This window comes from Penicillium malachiteum, assembly GCF_028827825.1.
Source record: "Penicillium malachiteum strain IBT 17515 chromosome Unknown utg000005l:1.0-9002435.0:326005.0-9005861.0, whole genome shotgun sequence".
In the NCBI taxonomy this organism is placed as follows: Eukaryota; Fungi; Ascomycota; class Eurotiomycetes; order Eurotiales; family Aspergillaceae; genus Penicillium; species Penicillium malachiteum.
In genome coordinates, this window is record NW_026643099.1 from 8,558,759 (window position 1) to 8,578,320 (window position 19,562).

A 19,562-nucleotide genomic window follows, 5' to 3' on the forward strand; every position below is an offset into this window, starting at 1 on the left:
AGGTGTACTTAACTCTCTGTATTATAGACTAGACGGACTTTAAAAAGTCCAATTGTACAATAGTTTTCTTTTTGTATTTTAAATACAAGAGAGTTAATTCTCATAGAGATCCTTTATCCTATAATAATAATAATATTGTATTATTTTCATTCCCCACATGGAATTTGCAAGTTAAAAGAGTAAAGGAACGCGCTAAACTGGGAAGCGTGTTTTGTTTTGGCGATCCCGCATGTAAACAATACATGTAATGCCCGCCCCCTCCTTGCATCTTCCCCTCAGCACATACACTTTCAAGCTTTCCGTGATTTGATGAATTGGTAAGATCGAATAAAACAGACCACATGACTCTTTCTAATAGTTGATTAGAGCTATATTCCATCATGTCAAGTGGTCTTCCCTATCTGAACAAGCTGCGCAAGCCGGAGCTGGTTGAAATCGCCGAGAAAACTGACCTGCAAGAGTAAGTTATATCCTTGATCGCGCACGAGTGTCGCGCATCCCATCGCTCAAGCTAACGTTGACTGGTTACTTGAAGTCATGATGAATACAACAAAGGCGAGCTTGTCGCAGCTCTGGATAAGCACTTGAGTGACAACCGCGCCATCTTCTCCACCGACTCGTCGCTTTCAGAGTTCTACTCGCGTCTGGCCGGCACTACTCGGCGAGGATCACCTGTGAAGCGTGAAGCCCGGGTTGAGGTTTCCCCTCTCCTGGAGAAAAAGACTCCCAAGACTCCTGTCTTAGAGAAGAAGACTCCTGGTCGGCGATCTACGAAGACCAAGGAGGAGCCCATGTAAGGCCAACCATTTCATCCGAATTGTAACGGGACTACGTAGTGTCGCATGAAACGCGCCGTCATCGCTTGATTCCTAACACATACTGATCGAATATGACAGTGAGTCTGATGACGCTGCCGTCACTCCCGCTCCCAAGAAGACCCCCGCTTCTGCGCCGCGCTCAGCCGTACGCTCAGTGCGCTCCGTCGTTGAGTCGGCTAATGCATACCTGCCGCCTTCTCCCGCTATCGTGACCGATGCTATTGACCAGCAGACCACCAAGATGCGCGAGGGACTGGAGAGTGCATGGACAGCATCCGGTATCATCGAGCGCTCGCACGCGTTGCGCTCAACCTTGAGCAGCCTCAAGGCCGTGGAAACGATGTTTGTGCTTTTGGAGACAGGTTTCATTCTCGCGGAGCTTGTTCCCCTGCGATACCTCACCACTACTCCTGCTGTGCCAGCTGTCTCCCTGCCAGCTATTTCCCTCCGCGTTCCCGATCTTTTCGTTCTCCTCACCGCCAATTTCTGGGCCCCCTTCATGCTTTGGTTTATCACCAACCTTGGCTTGCCCTTGTTTGCTGCTTACTTCATTAATCTGAGCTGGCAAGCTGCCGCTAGCTCTCAGAGTCCTCTGCGTCGTCAGCGTCAAGCTGCAGAGCACGCTAGCTTCGACCCTCTCACATTTAACATCGTCAAGGCTTTGCTGGCGTACAAGGTGTATGCTCACCACTGGGACTATGCTTCTCTGTTCAGTCCTTATTCGATCAAGAAGGCCAACTTCGCTATTCCGGGACAGTGGAAGGCTGTACTGACTGGTAACGCTATTGGCGTCATTGGAACTCTATACGAAGCCATTCTGCGCCGCTCGTAGATCGTCTATTCGTCTCCATTGTGTCTACCTTGCGCTGTACAGGCGGTTTCCTATGTGGAAATATGGGCGAGAATACGGTTGGTGTTTTTCGTGGAAGAATGACGTGAATGTGTTTCTGTTGAGTTTGTTTCTGTTTTACTTCCCTTGTGCAACTCCGGTAATTCATCCGGGTCTGTACTTATTCCTTGTTGGATGATATCCCCTGTTTCTGGAGATGAATTGTGGTCTTCTATTCTCTCGCTTTTTTGTGTGTTGAAGCTTGCGGGCTACAGGTTAAGTTGCGTGTTTGGGACATGCGACGATGCGATATGCAGTACTGTTCTTTTTTTGTCCTGACTTTTTCTTCCTTCTCTTTATTTCTCACTTTCAGCCAGAGGCGGCGCCTGGGTTTGGGTTCTCATTCTGGTCTGGTCCCGGTTCTTTTTTTCAGGAGTTTCATTTGAGTATTAATGACTTTCGTCTTTATTTTGACTCTATACTCTAAAGTAGGAGTAGCAATCAAGTAAACATTTCCAAACATTATTCCACCCTTAAATCGAGCATCGTTCATCGCTTTAGTCTTTGCGCCAACTCCACCGTGAATAGTACTGATACCGAAGTCTCTATCTCGACCTTTTCTGCCCGAATATGATTACTCGTAGACAGTTGACCCCCAATCTCTGTATGCCAGTCTTGAACATCCCACTCAAAGCCTTGCGTTGTAATAGACGCTGGAGCAGACAAGGGAATAATACCGATATTCTCCTCGAAGAAATACTCTGTTCCTTCCACGTCCCGCTTACGTTTAAGCGTCGCTTCAGAAGAGTTCTCGGGCTGAGAACCAGTGTCCAATGCAGCTTGAGCAATATCAGGCCTTCTTGTGCCTGGTGTATAAATAATATTCTTCCCTTGCTGTAAAACAAACGTAATACTTTCCTCGGAGACGAGATAGAGGTTTCCACCTGCAGCAGATGGCTTCTTGTATCCCTGTTGATCTTGATCTTGATATTGTGGTGTTTCACGAAGTTCTCGTTGGGCCCGAGTCATCATGTATAAATGATGAATCTGAGAAAAGGCTTGATCCACACGACCACCGAGACCCCCAAGAATGACAATCTCAAGTACTGAGTCTGGTGCCCATTTTGATCCAGAGGTGGAATCTTTCCGCTGTTTCCGAGGCGAGGCAATGATCTCTGATGAATGCGTATTGAGGTGTTTCAAGCATTTCGTGAAATCGGTTGAGTATTGATCTGGATCTTCCAAGATGGTTACTCCGAGGTCCTCATAATGCTGTCTAATTTTTAGATTTAACGAGTCCAAGTCCCCAACGATGGTATTAGGAAGCTATATGCATGTCAGTTCATGGACAGGATATGTAGTATTTCATGGCGTTGAATGATACAAAATTGAGTAGAAGCCGGTTTCTTAAGCTCCATTTGCATAATAGAGAAAATTATAGGACGCCAGAAGAAATCTCATGACTATTGAATGACTTACTATTATTGACTCTTTCCCTTGACTCTTCGTCAAATCGTATAGCCGATTGGCCCCACCATCAGCGCATATGATATAAGAAGCTATTTGCACCATATGTAAGAAGCCATGCATAAATCCAACAAATAGACCATATATAGATCATATATAGCAGAAATATTAGAGACAGCAAAAAGTGTCACTTACCATATTCATTTAGAACCTCAAATGCCTTCTCATTGATTGGCTGGTTCAAGATCAACAGCGCATATGGTGAAGGACTTCCCTCGGGACGAAAGAAAAGACTCGGATTCCACTCCATATCTAATCAAGGATCATCCCAATACCAAATTTCACGATATGAGCCAGTTGTGTGAGAATCCGATGTAGCGATGAAGAGTCGCGTGTAACAAGTTGGTTGACCCGCGCTGCAACGTGACCCAAGTTTCTAACCTCAGGCCGAAATCCACCTTCTCTTTCCACCATCTTCTCCATCCGACAGACCCTCCTTCTCTCCCCGCCACACCCCCTTGGAGGTCTTTACGGTGTCAATTCCACCATCAGACACAATTTCTTGCATCATGTTTCGTCCTGCCGCCAGAGCGCTCGCGCGCTCGCCCGCTGTCGCGGCCCGTACTCCGGCGACAACCCGATTGATAAGCACTGGTCCGACACCGAAATCCAGAAGCTTGAAGAGCAGTGTGCTTCGCTTGGGTCTGGCTGGTGGTGCTATCTACTACTACAACACTAGCAGCGCTTTCTCCGAGGAGCCTTCCTGTACGTCCACCTGGAATGTTGATTGCCAGCGCTGTTCCTATTTTTCCTGCTTGTCGTACCCGAGATCCTAGCATCTCGGAATTTGTCGCATTCTCTGCTCATTGAACTTGTTGAATCACTGCTAATGATTATCATGTATGTGCAGTCTCCGTTCTCTCTCACCTGCGAAAAGATAACGCCTCCGACGCATCCTCCCAAACTCTCGATTCCATTACCCCCAAGATTCGGGAAGAGCGGGCTGCTGCTAAGGCTCTCGAAGGTGGCCTCAATGCTCAACAGCTCGAAGAGGAGGCTGGTCAACAGGCCGCGTTTAACCCTGAGACTGGCGAGATCAACTGGGATTGCCCCTGCCTGGGTGGTATGGCGCATGGCCCATGTGGAGAGGAGTTCAAGGCGGCTTTCAGCTGCTTCGTGTACTCCGAGGAGGAGCCTAAGGGCATGGAATGCATTGACAAGTTCAAGTATGCTTTCCCGGATCATTTGTGACGATTGACATATGCCCATACTAATATTCCCTAGGGGCATGCAAGATTGCTTCCGTCAACACCCCGAAATCTACGGCGCCGAGTTAGAAGACGACGATGAGCCTGAGACTGGCGCCCCTGCCTCCTCCGAACAACCTCCGGCTGCTACCGAGCAGCAGGACCTCCCTGTCCTCGAAGAGCAGCCTGTTCTCGCCCAGGAAGACAACACTGATGTGGCGGCTATTTCCGTGGCCGCCGAGGCTGACATCCTGCTTCCTAAGGCCGCTCACGACGTAGAGGAGAAGACCCAGTAGGCTACCAGAAGACATACATTAATGTTTTTCTGAACCTGCTATATTTCCGAATCTCACCAAGTGGCCGCATCGCCTATCAGATCTGACCCCTCCCTCATCTTATGCCGAGGGCTCGAATCGGGGTGTGTACTATATAAAAGTGTCTGCTGGCTCTCCCGATTCTACCTCTCGCCGCATTCTCCTCTCCATGATCCTCAACTTCTCAGCATATTCATTCCCCCGTTCTGCGCTCCTATGTCATTGCTGGTTTTTTGTCTCCGTGTAACTTAGTGTATTGGTATGCCCTGTTCCTATTGATTGGATTGAAAGAGGGAAATAGAATAGACTTGTTGCATTATAATGTTTTATTAATTTTGAAAATTTTCAGTTTACTGATAGTATCGCGATGGATTCCAGGGTTCAATTGTTGTAGGAAGTGCTACGGCGCCATTTGTCTGCTCCCCTCTGATTTCCTGGAATCATGATGCTCAACCTTGACTCCAACCTGAACTTGAAGTTATTGATAATCCCAGGAGTTTGGAAGATCGTCCTTTCAGTAATGTTTTTGGGGCTACAATAACTTGAACAAGGCATTGGTAGGTTGAAGAAGAATCTTTGGAGTTCAAAATACTAGTAGAGAACCATGATAATAATCATAACATTAACATAAAAAGACATGATAATCAGGACCTGACTGACATCAACAGTTTCGTCGCAAAGTATTCACAATAAACATAAACATAAATAAGGAGATCAGACCACATGTTCCACTTGAGTCACCGTCTCTTTCTCGGTGGCACCAAGTTCCTGACGAACCTGCAACTCTTCTTCTGCCAATTCCTCCATGACCTTGGCATGAGCCGTCCAGATAGGCTTGTGGTCGAAGAGATGATCCATCCTTTCCAGGGGAATACTCTTCGTCTCTGGGATAAGGAAGAAAACAAAGAAGACCGAGCAGAGCATCAGCGAAGCGAAGAAGAACCACACTCCAGCACCCATGGCGGCGAACATTTGGTCTGTGAAACGGGAGATGAGGAAGGTCCAAAGCCAGTTGGAGCATGCGGCACTGGTTTGAGCGAGGGCGCGAACGTTTGATCCGAACATTTCCTAGATAGAATCAGTATCAGTATTATCGTCATGAGTCAGAGGTTTTTGGGTGAAACTTACAGCGTTGATAACCCATGGTGTACCATTCCAGGTTGGGGTATAGAAAGCAGTGGAGAGATAGAAGAAGAAGATGGCTGCAATACCACCTGGTGTCATCTTTCCGTTGGCTGTTTTCGCAGGATCAACAGCTTGGATATAACCACCCACAATCCAGAGGGAGATGGAACTTCCAACTGCACCGATCATCAGAAGACGACGACGTCCAACCCATTCAATCAGCAAGAGAATCCAGATACAAGTTCCAACAGTCTTAACCACTCCGAATATACCGGTGGTAAAGAGAGAAGTGTTGGTACCTGTCACACCAAGCTGTTCAAAGACAGTAGGACTGTAGTAATTGATAGCGTTGATGCCGGATCCGTTCTGCCAGAAGAATAACATGCTTCCCAAGAAGAGACGGTACATGATTCTCCTGTCAGAGGCGGCGATCTTGAATGGTGTCCAGAATCCACTGCCGCCACCGTTGAATTGTTCTTCCAGGGCTTGGTCGATCATGCGCACTTCTTCGAGGATGTAGATGTCGTGTTCCTGGAGCTGACGCATCCAGCAAAGGTTCTTGATTCCTTCTTCGCGACGACCGCGGGATAGGAGCCAGCGAGGGGATTCCCGAATGAAGAGAAGACCGATCAGGAAGAGACCGCCAGGAATGAGTTGGACGGCGAATGGAATGATCCACTGCTTAGTGCTTGAAGGAAGTGTTTCCTCAACACCATACTACTAACTGTTAGTATTCAATTGTTCTCAAATGCATCAAGGGGAAAGATAGAGAGGGGAAGCGGAACATACACAGATCCAGAATCCAACAAGACCTCCAATCTGCCAACCAAGCTCATAAGTTCCGACCAATCGGCCTCGAATGGCAGGAGGAGCAAGCTCGGAGATATAGATAGGGGCCATGTTAGAGCCCATGCCAACACCCAGACCAGCTAGAACACGACCAGCGTAGATCAGACCCAGTCCTCGGTCCCCATTAGCACCCAACATCATTCCAGCACCAAGCACAAAGACCAAACCAGCCATTAAGAGACCGATACGTCGGCCCCAGTAAAAGCCAATTGGGTATGCAAAGATGGCACCGAAGAATGAACCAGCTTGGTAAATGGAAACAATGTTTTCGCTAATAAGACTGAGATGGGACTTGGTCATTGTGTCAAACCCGAACTCGGATTTAAAGGAAGGGAGATCAATGGTTGTACCGATGAAGGCACTGTCGTAACCGATCATGCAGGAGGTACATGATGCGACGGCTGCGAGGAGCCATACGCGCCAGTTGTACACTGCTTTCGGCGTTGGCCGATCCTCCACGAAGGAGAGAATGCCCATGTTGATGGTGTCTCTCAGGAGAGATATGGGAAGGAAGAGGAATTGAGTGTAGGAGTATCCCAGAGGGTAAAGGAGTCAGTATATAGTCTCAGAGAGAGGGGAGGGAAGTAGGTTCAGATGTGTAGGATAGTATGGAGAGAGAAAGAGAAAAAAAAGGGAGGGGAAACAGGATGAAAGGAGGATGAGTCCAGCTTTATGGAAAATTCTGAACGGGAGAAAGCATAGCAGATGGCGGGAAAGAGCTCAAGAGTATGACAGCTATGGCCTCTTCAGGGTCGAAGTCCGGGGTGACTCGGTGAGATTGATTGGTAGGAACAAGCATTTGAATCCAACGCCATCCCGCGCGAGTATAATTAAGAGAGACGCCACACTGGAAAACCAAATAACCGTTCTTAGAACATGGGGAAACGGAAAAGCAGTCGGCCGGTGGGTCTGAGCACCCCATGGGGGGAGTCAGCTGTTAACCTGGGGCAATGCTGCCAATGCATGTCGGGGAGTTGATCTTAACCATAAACATTTAACTGTGGGGACTTGTGGGGGAAAAACATGGGAAAACATGTGGACGCGTCCACCCACGTGTATTCTCACGGAGTACTCCGTATGGGGTTCAGCTGTATTGTACAGCTTCAAGTCTGGCAATCTTTGGTCTTATGATAAGCTATAAATATCAAAGTGGGCTTTGTGGATATTATTTCATAGCTGTGAGCTTGTTTGGAGGGAATTTTACACCCTCTATGCGGATCTTGGGAGCCTCGTCAGAGTCATCACCTTGACAGTACAACTCGCTTACAGGGATGACCGTGTTGACGAGCTCAGGAATCTTGGAAGTGAGTTTATCCGTTGTTAGGTAAAAGTTTGATGATTCAAGTTGCGAAGTACAACATTGAATTTACACATCTCATCCTGAATCTACGGAGTTCAGGGCTGACTATTATATGTGATGCTTGGATTCAAGTTGGCTCATACTACTTGAACTACATAAATATTTGAATTCCAACCTCGATCATCTGAATTGCTTCAGGACTATCTAATATTATCACATTCCAAGTTGTTTTCTATCTCCGCAAGACCATGGTTCAGCTCTGAATACTTGGAAAAGGGGATCGGTGAACAAAAGTAGCACTGTAGGAGCGCTAAGCACTAAACTGGCATAGCATCGGCTGTAGCACGTCGGCTATTCCGGGGTGCACACTTAAATGTATGGGGTTCAAATGTTCATGTGGATAATTAATAATTAAGAGAACTGCAATTAGCGATCTGCCCACAATACAATCATGTGAACCGGTTTGGCCCCCCCATTGGCCCCCAGTGAAGTTTTTTTCGCTCTCTAAATTTGTGGGATTGTGGGGTTGTGACCCTGCATAGGTGATTACTCTCCATATCTCAAGATATTACTAAAGAGTCATTTTCAGTTGATTTTTGATAGATGAAAGGAACTCGAATAGAGTTGAAAAGCTTGTTTCTGAATTTAAACCATGATTTAACTATGCCCAGACGGCAGCACCTTGTGGATTAAAAGGTTATCGTCACCTCGAGCCAAGCTTTGGATTGAGTGTTCCAAGGTTGACTCGCATGAAAATCAGAGAAAAGAAAAATAGTAATAATTAGGCCGAATTTTACCCCAGAAAAACTCTGAGATCATAGTAAATCTATTTTAATATTATCTTATTGTTATGGTCATGTTCAAATGTGAGTAGGGCACTAACGTTAGGCACCAATTCTCTAGCCACGCCATAGCCACTGTCACAGCCACAATCAATCATAGGCTGTAGCTGCTAAGTCCTTTCACGCCGGCTTTTCAATACAGGGCCGCTCGAAATCAGCTTCACCTAGTCGTGTTCTTCAAAATATCTTTGAACCTGATCTTGCATAACACTATCCCTACCTACTATAGTTAGACTACCCCTGGTGTGGTATCCAGAGGTATCCCAGTGCAGTCGTTAGGTAAACAGATAAAACCTCCAGGGCTTGGAACCTTGGAGGCAATAGTCATTGTGTTCTGCTGTATGGCTCTTGTATTGGGGAAAACAAACTCCACGCAGATGGATGCTAGAAACTTGAAATGATGTTTCCTAAGAGTTTTCCCAGGGTTTTTTCTTTCTTTTTCTTTTGTTTCTTGGTTAGTATCTGAACTCGAAAACTACTAATACGATCGCTAGTCCCGATCAGAATATATAGTACTAAAAGCACTTGAGCCAATTCGTTTTCAAAGATCAATTGGAACAGAACACCACCAACAAAGGTTCCCATTCCCCCAGACTATTGGTCTTTTGTCAGACTTTAACTAGGTAGTAAGTGCCTACCTACTACTAGTAGTAGTATTCCAAACTTGAAAATATGGATAGTATGTAGGACATGCATGTGACAACTTCAACTTGAAGTTGAAGTTTGAACAACTCCAAGTCTTCTCCGCCTAAGCCCTGGCCACATCCCAGAACAACACTTCCAAGGTTTGAATCTTGCCTAACAAAATACAAGTATCACTCCAAATTCATGGTGGTATATTCATCCCCATGCACATGTGTGTGTTTGAGACGTTTTTTCAACTTGCAATCCAGTTGATGGAGATTCACCATCTCCCCCCGAAAAAGTGTCCGAATGAATGGAAATAGGGCTGCAAGAAAGTCAAAAAACCCTAGAAATTCCACCTGATAATTATGAGCGAATGAACTGCCGTTCTAACTTTAGCGTATTGCCTAATAGATACAACACCTGGACATGGTATTTCGAGGTTGAATCCGAGTCGGACTTGATCATACTAGAAAGGCGCGACGAAATACTAGCTCCACGTGAACCTTGGAATTATGCATCGTAAAGCCAGAGGGGCAAAATTTCCAGCGCAAAATCAGAATGTCCATTAGTAGGGAGGTGGTACTATGAGAGCCTCTCACCTGTGATTATAGCAAGGCTCACTAGATACTAACTCCAAATGCTTGGTTTGGTGCCATTACAGCTATTTAAGGTGCCCAGGTGCTGTGGCACCAACCACATTACATCCATGATTCAGAAACATCTCCAAACTGAGAACTAGATGATATTAAAAACTTCCAATCTTCTAGAGCTTGAAGAACGGGAAAAATCTCATGAAAAACGAGTGACGTATCTGCCTAGAATTTGGTCGCCATGCTGGCCTGATGAGACCTACTAAGCCCATCTGCACATGTGCAGTTTAAGATATTGAAGTACTTCATAAGAGTTGCTGACCGTGCTAGAACAGAGAAGCAAGGTCGATGGAAACCTGAGAATTCAACGTTACTGTTGATTTCACAATTTTTGAATAATTGCCATGTAAAATTCGGTAGACACTTTCAAGGTTATTGACTGATGTACCTAACCTTGGGAGTAATTCAAGAACTTAGTGTAAGGGATAACGTAGGTAGTGACCTGCTCTACAACACCTATCGCACTAATATAGCAAAATATGAACTAATTCTCCCGCTCCTCAAAAACCAATCGTAGTTGCCCAGGCTTTGAAGTAAATTGATCCTTGAAGGCATTCCGGACTGTCTCAGCTGTTTCGCCTTTGGGGTACCGAAAGCGGTATCGGCGGATCAACCGTGCAGTTATGAACCTCATGTCACTCATCGCCAGAGGCTTTCCAAGACACGCATGATGACCTTGCTAACTTAGAGAGATTTCCAATGATCGAGGGTCGGAATTAACTTACCGGTTCCAAACGGCGCAAATGCGGCTTTGTTCCGTCCCATTTCAGGCTTTTCGTACCATCTCTCGGGGATGAACTCATTGGGTCTTTCGAAGCAGTCCTCTCCTGTTTTTTCATGTATCAATAAAAATGTGCCATTAATGTCGAAGAGGGCTGCCTTACGACGTGCGATCGGGAATCTTGGAGCCACAATTGTTGTCTCGGGTGGTACGAAAGTCCCGCCAATGTTGATACTTTCTTTCAGTGTCTTACGATAACCCCCTGTCGGGAGTGCCGGGAAGAGGCGAAGAGACTCTAGAATCACTGCCTCAAGATGAGGGCAATTTTTGGCCAGCTCGTTGGGATCCTCGATGTTGAGATTCTCGATCTCACGCCGAATCTTCTCAACGTCTTGAGGACGATCCGCGAGCTCAGTGAAAATCACAATCAAAACGGCTGCGGTTGGGTCGCTACCAGCGACAATAGCCAGGAGGCTGTCACCTGCTAGCCACGTTTGGTGTTTCATATCCTTTGGGCCTTCCTCGATAAGGTATTGGGCGATATCCGATGGCCTTGATGCATCATATGATATACCCATCCGCTTAATCATTTGGGCTTCGCACCAAGCTCTCATTCGGAACCAATCTCCTAGGATCAATATTCGTGGAAGAAGATGAAACGCAATTTGCACCATCCATGGAACGGGGCTCATGGGTCCCAGAATTGACAAGGCCTTTTGGAGGAGAACAATAATGTAATGCCATTTCTTCTCAGATAGCATACCGAATGCCTCACCGAAGATCAGGTCACCCATACGATCAAATCCGAGCCAATAAAACAGATCTGAGGTCTCCGAGACTCTGCCAGCAGATATATCAGCTTGAATACACTCTTCAAGCTGATCAATGAACGGAAGAACACGCTCATGGTATTGTTTTAACGCTAATGTCAAATCTTTATTAGTAGCCACTCTATAGTATACCATTATGACAGGAGCTTGAAGTGCCGCCTCAAGATATCTGAATAGGTACCTAGGGACATGTACTAGTACTCACCAGTAGATGTGAATCCCCGATTCCACTGTCGACGCCTTCCCGAATGGTGCTCCTTGGTACGAGCAGTAACAAGAGCCTTGTTCGGATGAAGGATATCGTACCATTCAGCTTTGTCACATTTAGTTAAAGGGCCGTCAATTGACATGAAGACACCAGGATGATATATAGTGAGCTCGCTAGGGCCTGTGTTTATGTATAGTCAGCTACTGTTCCCAAGGCTCAGTTCCAAGGGTAAAACCAGTGATGTGTCTTCAACATACCTGTTCGTACAAAATCACCGTATTGATGATGAAGATCGGTGAGAAATAAATGGTTCTGGGCATTTCTTGCTTTCCAAACATGTCCAATCTTGCTAATACGGGCCCAGATAGGACCGGGAAAACTCCGTAGCCGGTGGAAAAAGAGTCGATAAGTGACGATACTCGAGAAAAGGGCAGTAAGATATCCAAGGATAATACATCCAGCCTCATTCACCCAAACACCCAAAGAAATGAAGAGAAGAAGATGGCCCAATAGAATATCTGGCGCTTGGACATGCCATTCTCCTCTAATGAAGAGAACAAGGTGCATTCCGATGCCAAGGGTGGCACCTATAGATAGTGGGAGCAACATTTTTTGAATTTACAAAGAGAATGCAATGTAAAGCTTCTGAAGTGCCCATTGGCTGGGATTAAATAAGAAAGAAGAAGAGGGGAAAAGAACGCAAAAAACCTTGGAAGGAAATAAAAGAGGAGAAAGAGCAGGAAAACACCGTCACCTTCAAGTTAAGCCCCAAATCTAAAAAAAGAACGGCATATGCACTAGAAAAACAGGAGACTCTCGGAATAAAAATACATGAAAACACATCAAACTAGTTTTAAGATACGTAAGGATCATGATGAAGTGCAAGAGAAGAAGCTGAGCTAGTGCTAGGGCCCTGTACATTTGTGGATGACCTCGGAAGAGTTCTATAAAAGGGCCTTGTGTTTTCAAATTTTCATATGGAAATTCAAACATTGACAATTCTCTTTGACAGCCAACCTTGAAAAATGTCTTCAACTTGTATCTCAGCTCGTTTTTTGGGAAAACTTCCTTTTCTTTTGTGGCATTTCACAGAGAGTGATTTTGCAACCTTTGTCCTCCCCAATACAGCTTGTGGCCTGTTTTCTGCCCTAGTGGCTCCTTTATTGACGACGCACAACGATCACATCCCACTTGAATCAATAGTTTTATATGCACTTCCCCGCGTACTGCTATTCAACTGGGCCAATGTATTCGTATTCGACTTAGCCAATCAACGGCTGCCCGAGTCCCAAGAAGAGGATCGACTCAACAAGCCTTGGCGTCCTCTAGTCGCAAAGGGAATAACTGCGGATGACACAAGGCAATTGATGCTCCTGGCAATTCCGACAACCCTTGGAATAAGCTACTCACTGGGTACTGGACACGAATGTGCCTGGCTCTTGATCCTTACTTGGCTCTACAACGATTTAAAAGGTGGAGATGGGCTCGCTCGTGATGGTATCATTGCAATCGGATACTTTCTATATCTCTCCAGCTCCCTGAAGATTGCAATCGGCGCACCTCAGTATGGCCTATCCGAAAATGGCTATTTTTGGATGGCTATCCAGGCCGCTATTATTTTCACGACGATGCAAGTTCAAGATCTCAAGGACCAGGTGGGGGACCAAAGTCGAGGACGGCAGACCTTGCCGATTGTCCTAGGCGATACGGTCTCAAGATGGTCAATCACTGGATTTGTCCTCTTTTGGAGCATCGCTTGCGCATCGTTTTGGGGGCTGCAAACATGGGTCTTTAGTGTGCCTGTCGTTATGGGGCTTTGGGTTGCATTTCATGTGCTCAAGAAATCTAATGACGCATTGGCATGGAAATATTGGTGTGGATGGCAGGTCGTGATTTACTCTCTCCCTTGGATGAGCCGTGTTTAGATGTGGACTGATGTTGTTAGTTGTGAAGTGCTGCTGCATAGTATCTTGGGGGCAATTATGTGGGTCATTCAAATGTTGCCTGTGCACAAGCTCTGAAGGACGAGACGCCTGCCCCTCTGTGGAGTTAATGTAGATGTAGCGTATTGTATCGTGCATTACCTGCAAACAATACAAAAACCTTGGAAGTGGATCTATGAACGTACCTACCTACCTAGCCCATCCATGGATGTTTCCCAGGTACCTACCTACCTAGGTACTATGTACTAGGCAACCCCACACCGCTCTTTCTCTCCACTGGCCCCTGCCCAGGTATTTACAATAATCATCTCGAAAATTAAGTGAGCCCGTTGAAATCTCAAATGATCAATTTTCCGATACTGGAATTCTTCCATCCCGAGGCCCGGTATTTCCAAGGTTCATCTAGGTACATTTACGAGGAATACTGTAAGGTACCTAGCCCTGGAGGTAGCCCTGGAAGTATCAGATACCTGCCTAGGTAGTGAGCCTTGGAAGATTCCAAGACTGGTCGAGGGGAACGCCCAATGGCAGTGCACTCTCAGGTACAGATTACACGGGTCAGTCTAGCATCAACAACCACAACAACCATTTGATGGGCGTACTGGACACAGGGAGATCACCCGTAATCACGGTCCGATCAGAGCCCTGGAGATGTGTAGTAGGTACCTAGATAGTGCGTATTGTTAAATTACCCGACATAACAAACTTGTACATACAGTAAAAAAACACGCGTAAGGAACGTGAACCTGTACGTACGGTGCGGTATCAGAACAAATGGCTACAACTCCGGTCCGAGTCCCACTAGGTAAAATAAGTACATACCCACTTTGGACGTGACTAGCGGCTAAATCCTTTCAACTTATGCTGTAATATGAACTCGGCTAGAACCCCTGCAACATTTGAAGGGCCGTATTCCGAGTCCCCATTCACTAGTATAGCCAGAAGAAATTTAAGGGGCAAAGGATCCATCTATGGAACTCCGAGTCGGAATCTTGGAATTCATCGAATACTCCCGGTATCAATGGATCTTCTTAGATAGGCAAGGAATATCTATATAACATCCTGTGAAAGTCCTGGGATCGAGATCTAGATATCCTTCAATCTCCATAAATACTTTCCTCTTCCTTGATATTTGGGTACTTCCAATTTCAGCATGCTACTGGGTCGTCTGATTTCCCTTGGCCCCCTCGCAACCATTGCCCATGCGGTAACAGCGGATTCTTCATGCCGCTGCTACCCTGGCGAGTCTTGTTGGCCCTCGGCTCAACAATGGAATGCCTTCAATGAGACAATAGGCGGTAAATTGATCCCTACTGTGCCTCTGGGCAGTGTTTGTCACTATGACTCTTTCACACCCTACAACGCACAGGAGTGTGCTCAATTGACATCCGTGTGGGACTATCCTATCACCCACTACACAACTACCTCATCTCCAATGGCGGCATGGTTTCAGAATTTTACCTGTGATCCGTATTTGGCCCCCAGTGATTCATGCACCTTAGGGCCCTTTCAGCCGTATGCAGTCAATGTCACCAATGCCCAGGATGTACAAGAAACCCTGCATTTCACGCAGAAGCACAATATTCGATTGGTTATCCGCAACACAGGGCATGACTACTATGGAAAATCGACTGCGCCAGGTGCTGTAGCATTGTGGACCCACAATATGAAGCAAACAGAGTACTTGGATTACAACTCTTCGGCATATGCAGGACCTGCATTGCGTATTGGTGCCGGAATCCAAGGATTTGAGGCAATGGAGGCAGCCAATAGTTATGGAAAAGCAATTGTGACTGGCAACTGCGCTTCTGTTGGTATAGCTGGGGGCTATTCTCAAGGCGGGGGCCATGGTCCACTCGCTTCATGGTATGGTCTCGGTGTTGATCAGGTGCTGGAATGGGAGGTGGTGACTGTATCAGGCGATGTTCTTACAGTATCTCCGACACAAACCCCTGATCTTTTCTGGGCATTGACTGGCGGAGGTGGTGGCACGTATGCTATCGTTTTGAGCCTTACAGTGAAGCTCCACCCCGAGGTGAGCACAGCTGCTGCATCTCTGACATTTGAAGCTCCGGACAAGAAAGAGATATTCTGGGAGGCAGTCAAGACTTTCGTTACCGACATAATGCCCTTGACAGATGTGGGGGCTGTAGCAATTTGGGAAGTTGCAGAGTATCTTTTCGAACTTTCACCTATCACCCTGCCGGGAGGAACAAGGCAGAAATTGCAGAAACAGTTGGAACCCACCTTGTCCCTTCTGAAGAAAAATAACATCAGTTACAGTATGTGACCAGGCCTCTCAAGTTTCTTTTTTTCGCTGTCCATCTCACAAAATACTGACCAATTTCTCTCATCCAATACAGGCTACACAATCAAACAGTTCTCCACTTACTATGCTAGCTACGAGGAAATGAACCCTGGAGTCAACATAACCGAGTACCAGATTGGAGGGCGGTTGATTCCGCGATCGGTGTTGGAGTCAAACCCAGCTTCCTTCATTTCCACCCTACAGTCTATTAGCCAAGAAGGCGGTGTGATCTCCGGAGTCTCACTCAACGTTTCGCAAAATCAAGCCGCCGTGACCTCAGTCAATCCAGCTTGGCGTAATGCGGCCATTTCTGTTGTATTAGGAACGTATGTACCACCCCACTCCCTTGAATGTAAGTCAAATGAGCCATGATATCTTGATCTGACCCTCCTTTGGCAGTGCATTCAACTATACTAGCCGTACGGCAGACCTGAACAATCAGAAACTTATAACCGACAAGCTCGTGCCACAACTAGAGGCTCTTAGCCCCGGAGGCGGTGCGTATCTTAATGAAGCAGACTTCAATCAACCCGATTGGCAATATGTATTTTATGGAAAGAATTATGCCAGGCTTGAAACAATCAAGTCCAAGTATGATCCCGACGGGGTTCTCTATGGGCTTACCAGCGTGGGAAGTGACAAATGGGTCGAGAACAATGACGGTCAGCTGTGCAGGAAATTACAAAATTGAGGCTAATAGACATGATCTGGAAGCATAATCCGAATATCGGGCGAACTTTGGGATCTTCTTATGAAGGGGAGTGTGACAATTCAAATGAATTTCTTATTTTGCTCGAACTTGAATTCGTTGGGTGTAGAATAAATAGTAACCAACCTCAAGTGCTATTAGGAATGGCAGTAGCTGCTGTGTAGAGGAAATAAGGTTAAGAGGAAAGAAATAACAGTGTGAGATTCTAAGGTTCTGAGAATACTTGAACCTTCAAGTTGGAAATACATAATTGAACAGTGTGAGGGAGAAGGTGATGCTGAGAGGACTAGGTGGGCTACCGCTACCTGGTCTCAATAGCATGGATTTTCGTTAATTCCAAGGTTTAAACCAGCTGGACAGATTGGACTACCTGGACATCCCTCCGGAGTCACTTACAACAACGTTCAACCTTGGAACCTTATATTGATCAGGCTACATATCGGAGTACTACTAGTGCATTAGAATCCCGAGGGCATAACTACGAGCACATACGGAAATGAATGGTTAGTTTGAAGAAATTCATATCAGAATTTGAAATCACATTTATCCTCTTCTTGATTTTGAATTTCCTCGCAAGCCTGGGAAAATATTCAGAGTTTTAGTTGTAACACCTCAACATCCTTTGGGGTTCTTTCTCTAGTCTTCGGAGAGATCGGAATCCTTCATCATATCCACAGCCTTTTCCGCGACTGCATATACAGTTGCCATGGGATTGCCGTGGGGAATGAGTGGAAAGATACTGGCGTCGACCACTCGCACATTTTTTGTTCCATAGATCCGAAGGTTTTCATTGACCACACCACCAGCTTCACGAGGAAGCATAGCAGCAGTTCCACAAGAGTGATGAGTAGCCAAGGCAGATGCCTCGCGCAATGTTTCCTTAGTGGTTTCCAAGTCTGCTACTTCGATTGGGTGTAGGATATTCTCAAAAGCAGGAGCGTGGGTCAACTGTTGCAGATTTTGTATATGACGGGCCAAAATCTCGATATCAATATCATTTTGGAAAAACTGGGGGTCAACGCAAGGTTTGTCATTGATATCAGAGGATGAGATGTGGGTGTTTCCACGAGAAAACGGAAAGCTTGCGAGGGCAATAAGGAGAGCGACTCCTCCAGGCATGACGCTGAAGGCAAGACATGCCGAAGCATTATCAGATTCTCGCAGAATGGATTTGATGATGCGGCTCGAAGAATGTTCCACGGAATCCTTCAATAGAATTTGCTCCTGGTCATCCTGACCCAAACGGGTGAATGCCAAAGCTTTGATGCCAGGCGAAATCCCTTCCACCTTGAGAGCGGTAGGCAGGACGCTCCAAATATGATTCTGGAGATTCTCACCTACTCCTGGATGATCCACTACCAAGGGGATGCCAAGTTGAGTCAGGCGATCCTTTTGTCCAATTCCGGATAGCTCAAGTAACTTCGGAGTGTGAAGAGCACCTGCAGCGAGAATCACCTCTCTCTCTGCATGAATATGGATAATCTGACCATTGACTTCGACCTCGACGCCGGTAGCAAGAGCCCGAGAATCCTTGGAGTCGGGGCTGAAAACAATCTTGTGAACAGTTGCCTGCGTGATGATTTGCAGGTTTGATCGCTTTTGCTGGGCATATGTATTATCCGCACTACTACGGGAATGAGACTTAGGGTCGATTGTAGCTGTATAAGGGCGGGTGCCAATTGTTTCATGCTCTTCGATGATGTTGCTGGTAAAGTCATAGCCTTGTCCCTTGAGCGCTTCATTCCAAGCTTCAATCAGAGGTTGATTGATTGTTCCCTCTTCGAGCGCTGGGCAAGATACTTGGATTGGGCCATTGCCGGTGATTTCTCCGGACTTTGTCACGGTGATCGACTTCTTGAGATAGGGCAAGACAGATGACCAATTCCATCTGGGATTACCGAGAGCTTGCCAGGCGTCAACCCCGGCACGAGAGGGTGGAACCCAAGCCATCCCGTTCAGAGCCGAGGATCCACCTAACATCTTCCCAGCAATTTGATCTTGCTCCCGATCATTGAAACCTGCCTAACAATTCAATCGTCAGTAGAAATTATTTGCTGGATTCTATGTTAGACATACTTGAGGTACGGTCTTCATCTTCCAATCGACCTCTGAGCCACTCAGAGTGGGCCAGGCGTTTGGGTCTTTCACGCGAGGGTCCGCAGTGCAATTCGGACCGCTCTCTAACACCACCACCTGGATTTTGGGATCTTCCGACAATCGGCTTGCAACCACCAAACCGGCCGTTCCCCCACCAATTATGAGGTAATCAGCCTTTGCAGGAATATTCGACGCCATATTGGTAGTGACACGAAAAAAATGAATGAGCAAATGAAGAGAGTCGGAAAAAATGGTTGATAGGTAGGGGAGGCAGAATGATTCAAACGTTCCAAGGTTCCGAGGTTGAAAGGTTGAAACTTCAAGTTCAAATTCTGGGATCGTTCACCTGGGCATAGTACCTTCAAGTTGGAATATATATAATCCTGGAGTCACACCTGGGCAATAGTATGCACCGTGACGCCCGGTGTACATCCATACCTACCTACGTACTAGCCCTGAAGGTACTAGTCACGGTGGGGACAGCTGTCTCCAACCTTGGAAGGCTACCACTCCAGGCTTTACGTACTAGTATTGTCACATGGTCGAGTCATGCCAGGTCCACGGCCCCGGGGGTGTTCAATGTTCCAACATAAAGGTTCCAATCTCAGGCTTGGAAGACGGCCCGGCCCCGCCGGCCCCGAGGGTCCACGGGTTCAAGTTGTCCGGTGTTCTACCTAC

The 19,562-nt window shown here is 46.5% G+C and overlaps 8 protein-coding genes across 8 annotated transcripts; 4 read left to right on the top strand and 4 right to left on the bottom strand.

Moving 5' to 3' along the window:
* Positions 1-380: 380 nt before the first annotated feature.
* On the top strand, positions 381-1,650 carry N7483_013183 (uncharacterized protein; the record flags this gene model as incomplete). The annotated part of the gene is made up of 3 exons (XM_057096610.1): positions 381-460; positions 536-793; positions 897-1,650. 3 exons carry the CDS (start codon positions 381-383, stop codon positions 1,648-1,650), a joined length of 1,092 nt encoding a protein of 363 aa, XP_056942581.1.
* Positions 1,651-2,196: 546 nt separating this feature from the next.
* Positions 2,197-3,424, bottom strand: N7483_013184 (thiamine diphosphokinase; the record flags this gene model as incomplete). Its single annotated transcript, XM_057096611.1, has 3 exons — positions 2,197-2,973; positions 3,127-3,206; positions 3,310-3,424. The coding sequence occupies 3 exons, from the start codon at positions 3,422-3,424 to the stop codon at positions 2,197-2,199; spliced, it is 972 nt and encodes a 323-aa protein (XP_056942582.1).
* A 259-nt stretch (positions 3,425-3,683) lies between these two features.
* On the top strand, positions 3,684-4,657 carry N7483_013185 (coiled-coil-helix-coiled-coil-helix domain-containing protein; the record flags this gene model as incomplete). Its single annotated transcript, XM_057096612.1, has 3 exons — positions 3,684-3,879; positions 4,025-4,340; positions 4,399-4,657. 3 exons carry the CDS (start codon positions 3,684-3,686, stop codon positions 4,655-4,657), a joined length of 771 nt encoding a protein of 256 aa, XP_056942583.1.
* A 732-nt stretch (positions 4,658-5,389) lies between these two features.
* On the bottom strand, positions 5,390-7,126 carry N7483_013186 (sugar porter family MFS transporter; the record flags this gene model as incomplete). Its single annotated transcript, XM_057096613.1, has 3 exons — positions 5,390-5,743; positions 5,804-6,517; positions 6,590-7,126. 3 exons carry the CDS (start codon positions 7,124-7,126, stop codon positions 5,390-5,392), a joined length of 1,605 nt encoding a protein of 534 aa, XP_056942584.1.
* Positions 7,127-10,552: 3,426 nt separating this feature from the next.
* Positions 10,553-12,436, bottom strand: N7483_013187 (cytochrome P450; the record flags this gene model as incomplete). The annotated part of the gene is made up of 4 exons (XM_057096614.1): positions 10,553-10,743; positions 10,794-11,711; positions 11,825-12,007; positions 12,085-12,436. The coding sequence occupies 4 exons, from the start codon at positions 12,434-12,436 to the stop codon at positions 10,553-10,555; spliced, it is 1,644 nt and encodes a 547-aa protein (XP_056942585.1).
* A 416-nt stretch (positions 12,437-12,852) lies between these two features.
* On the top strand, positions 12,853-13,752 carry N7483_013188 (UbiA family prenyltransferase; the record flags this gene model as incomplete). The annotated part of the gene is made up of 1 exon (XM_057096615.1): positions 12,853-13,752. The coding sequence occupies one exon, from the start codon at positions 12,853-12,855 to the stop codon at positions 13,750-13,752; it is 900 nt and encodes a 299-aa protein (XP_056942586.1).
* A 1,171-nt stretch (positions 13,753-14,923) lies between these two features.
* Positions 14,924-16,769, top strand: N7483_013189 (FAD-binding oxidoreductase; the record flags this gene model as incomplete). Its single annotated transcript, XM_057096616.1, has 3 exons — positions 14,924-16,052; positions 16,134-16,404; positions 16,478-16,769. 3 exons carry the CDS (start codon positions 14,924-14,926, stop codon positions 16,767-16,769), a joined length of 1,692 nt encoding a protein of 563 aa, XP_056942587.1.
* Positions 16,770-17,423: 654 nt separating this feature from the next.
* Positions 17,424-19,082, bottom strand: N7483_013190 (GMC family oxidoreductase; the record flags this gene model as incomplete). Its single annotated transcript, XM_057096617.1, has 2 exons — positions 17,424-18,809; positions 18,864-19,082. 2 exons carry the CDS (start codon positions 19,080-19,082, stop codon positions 17,424-17,426), a joined length of 1,605 nt encoding a protein of 534 aa, XP_056942588.1.
* Positions 19,083-19,562: the final 480 nt, after the last annotated feature.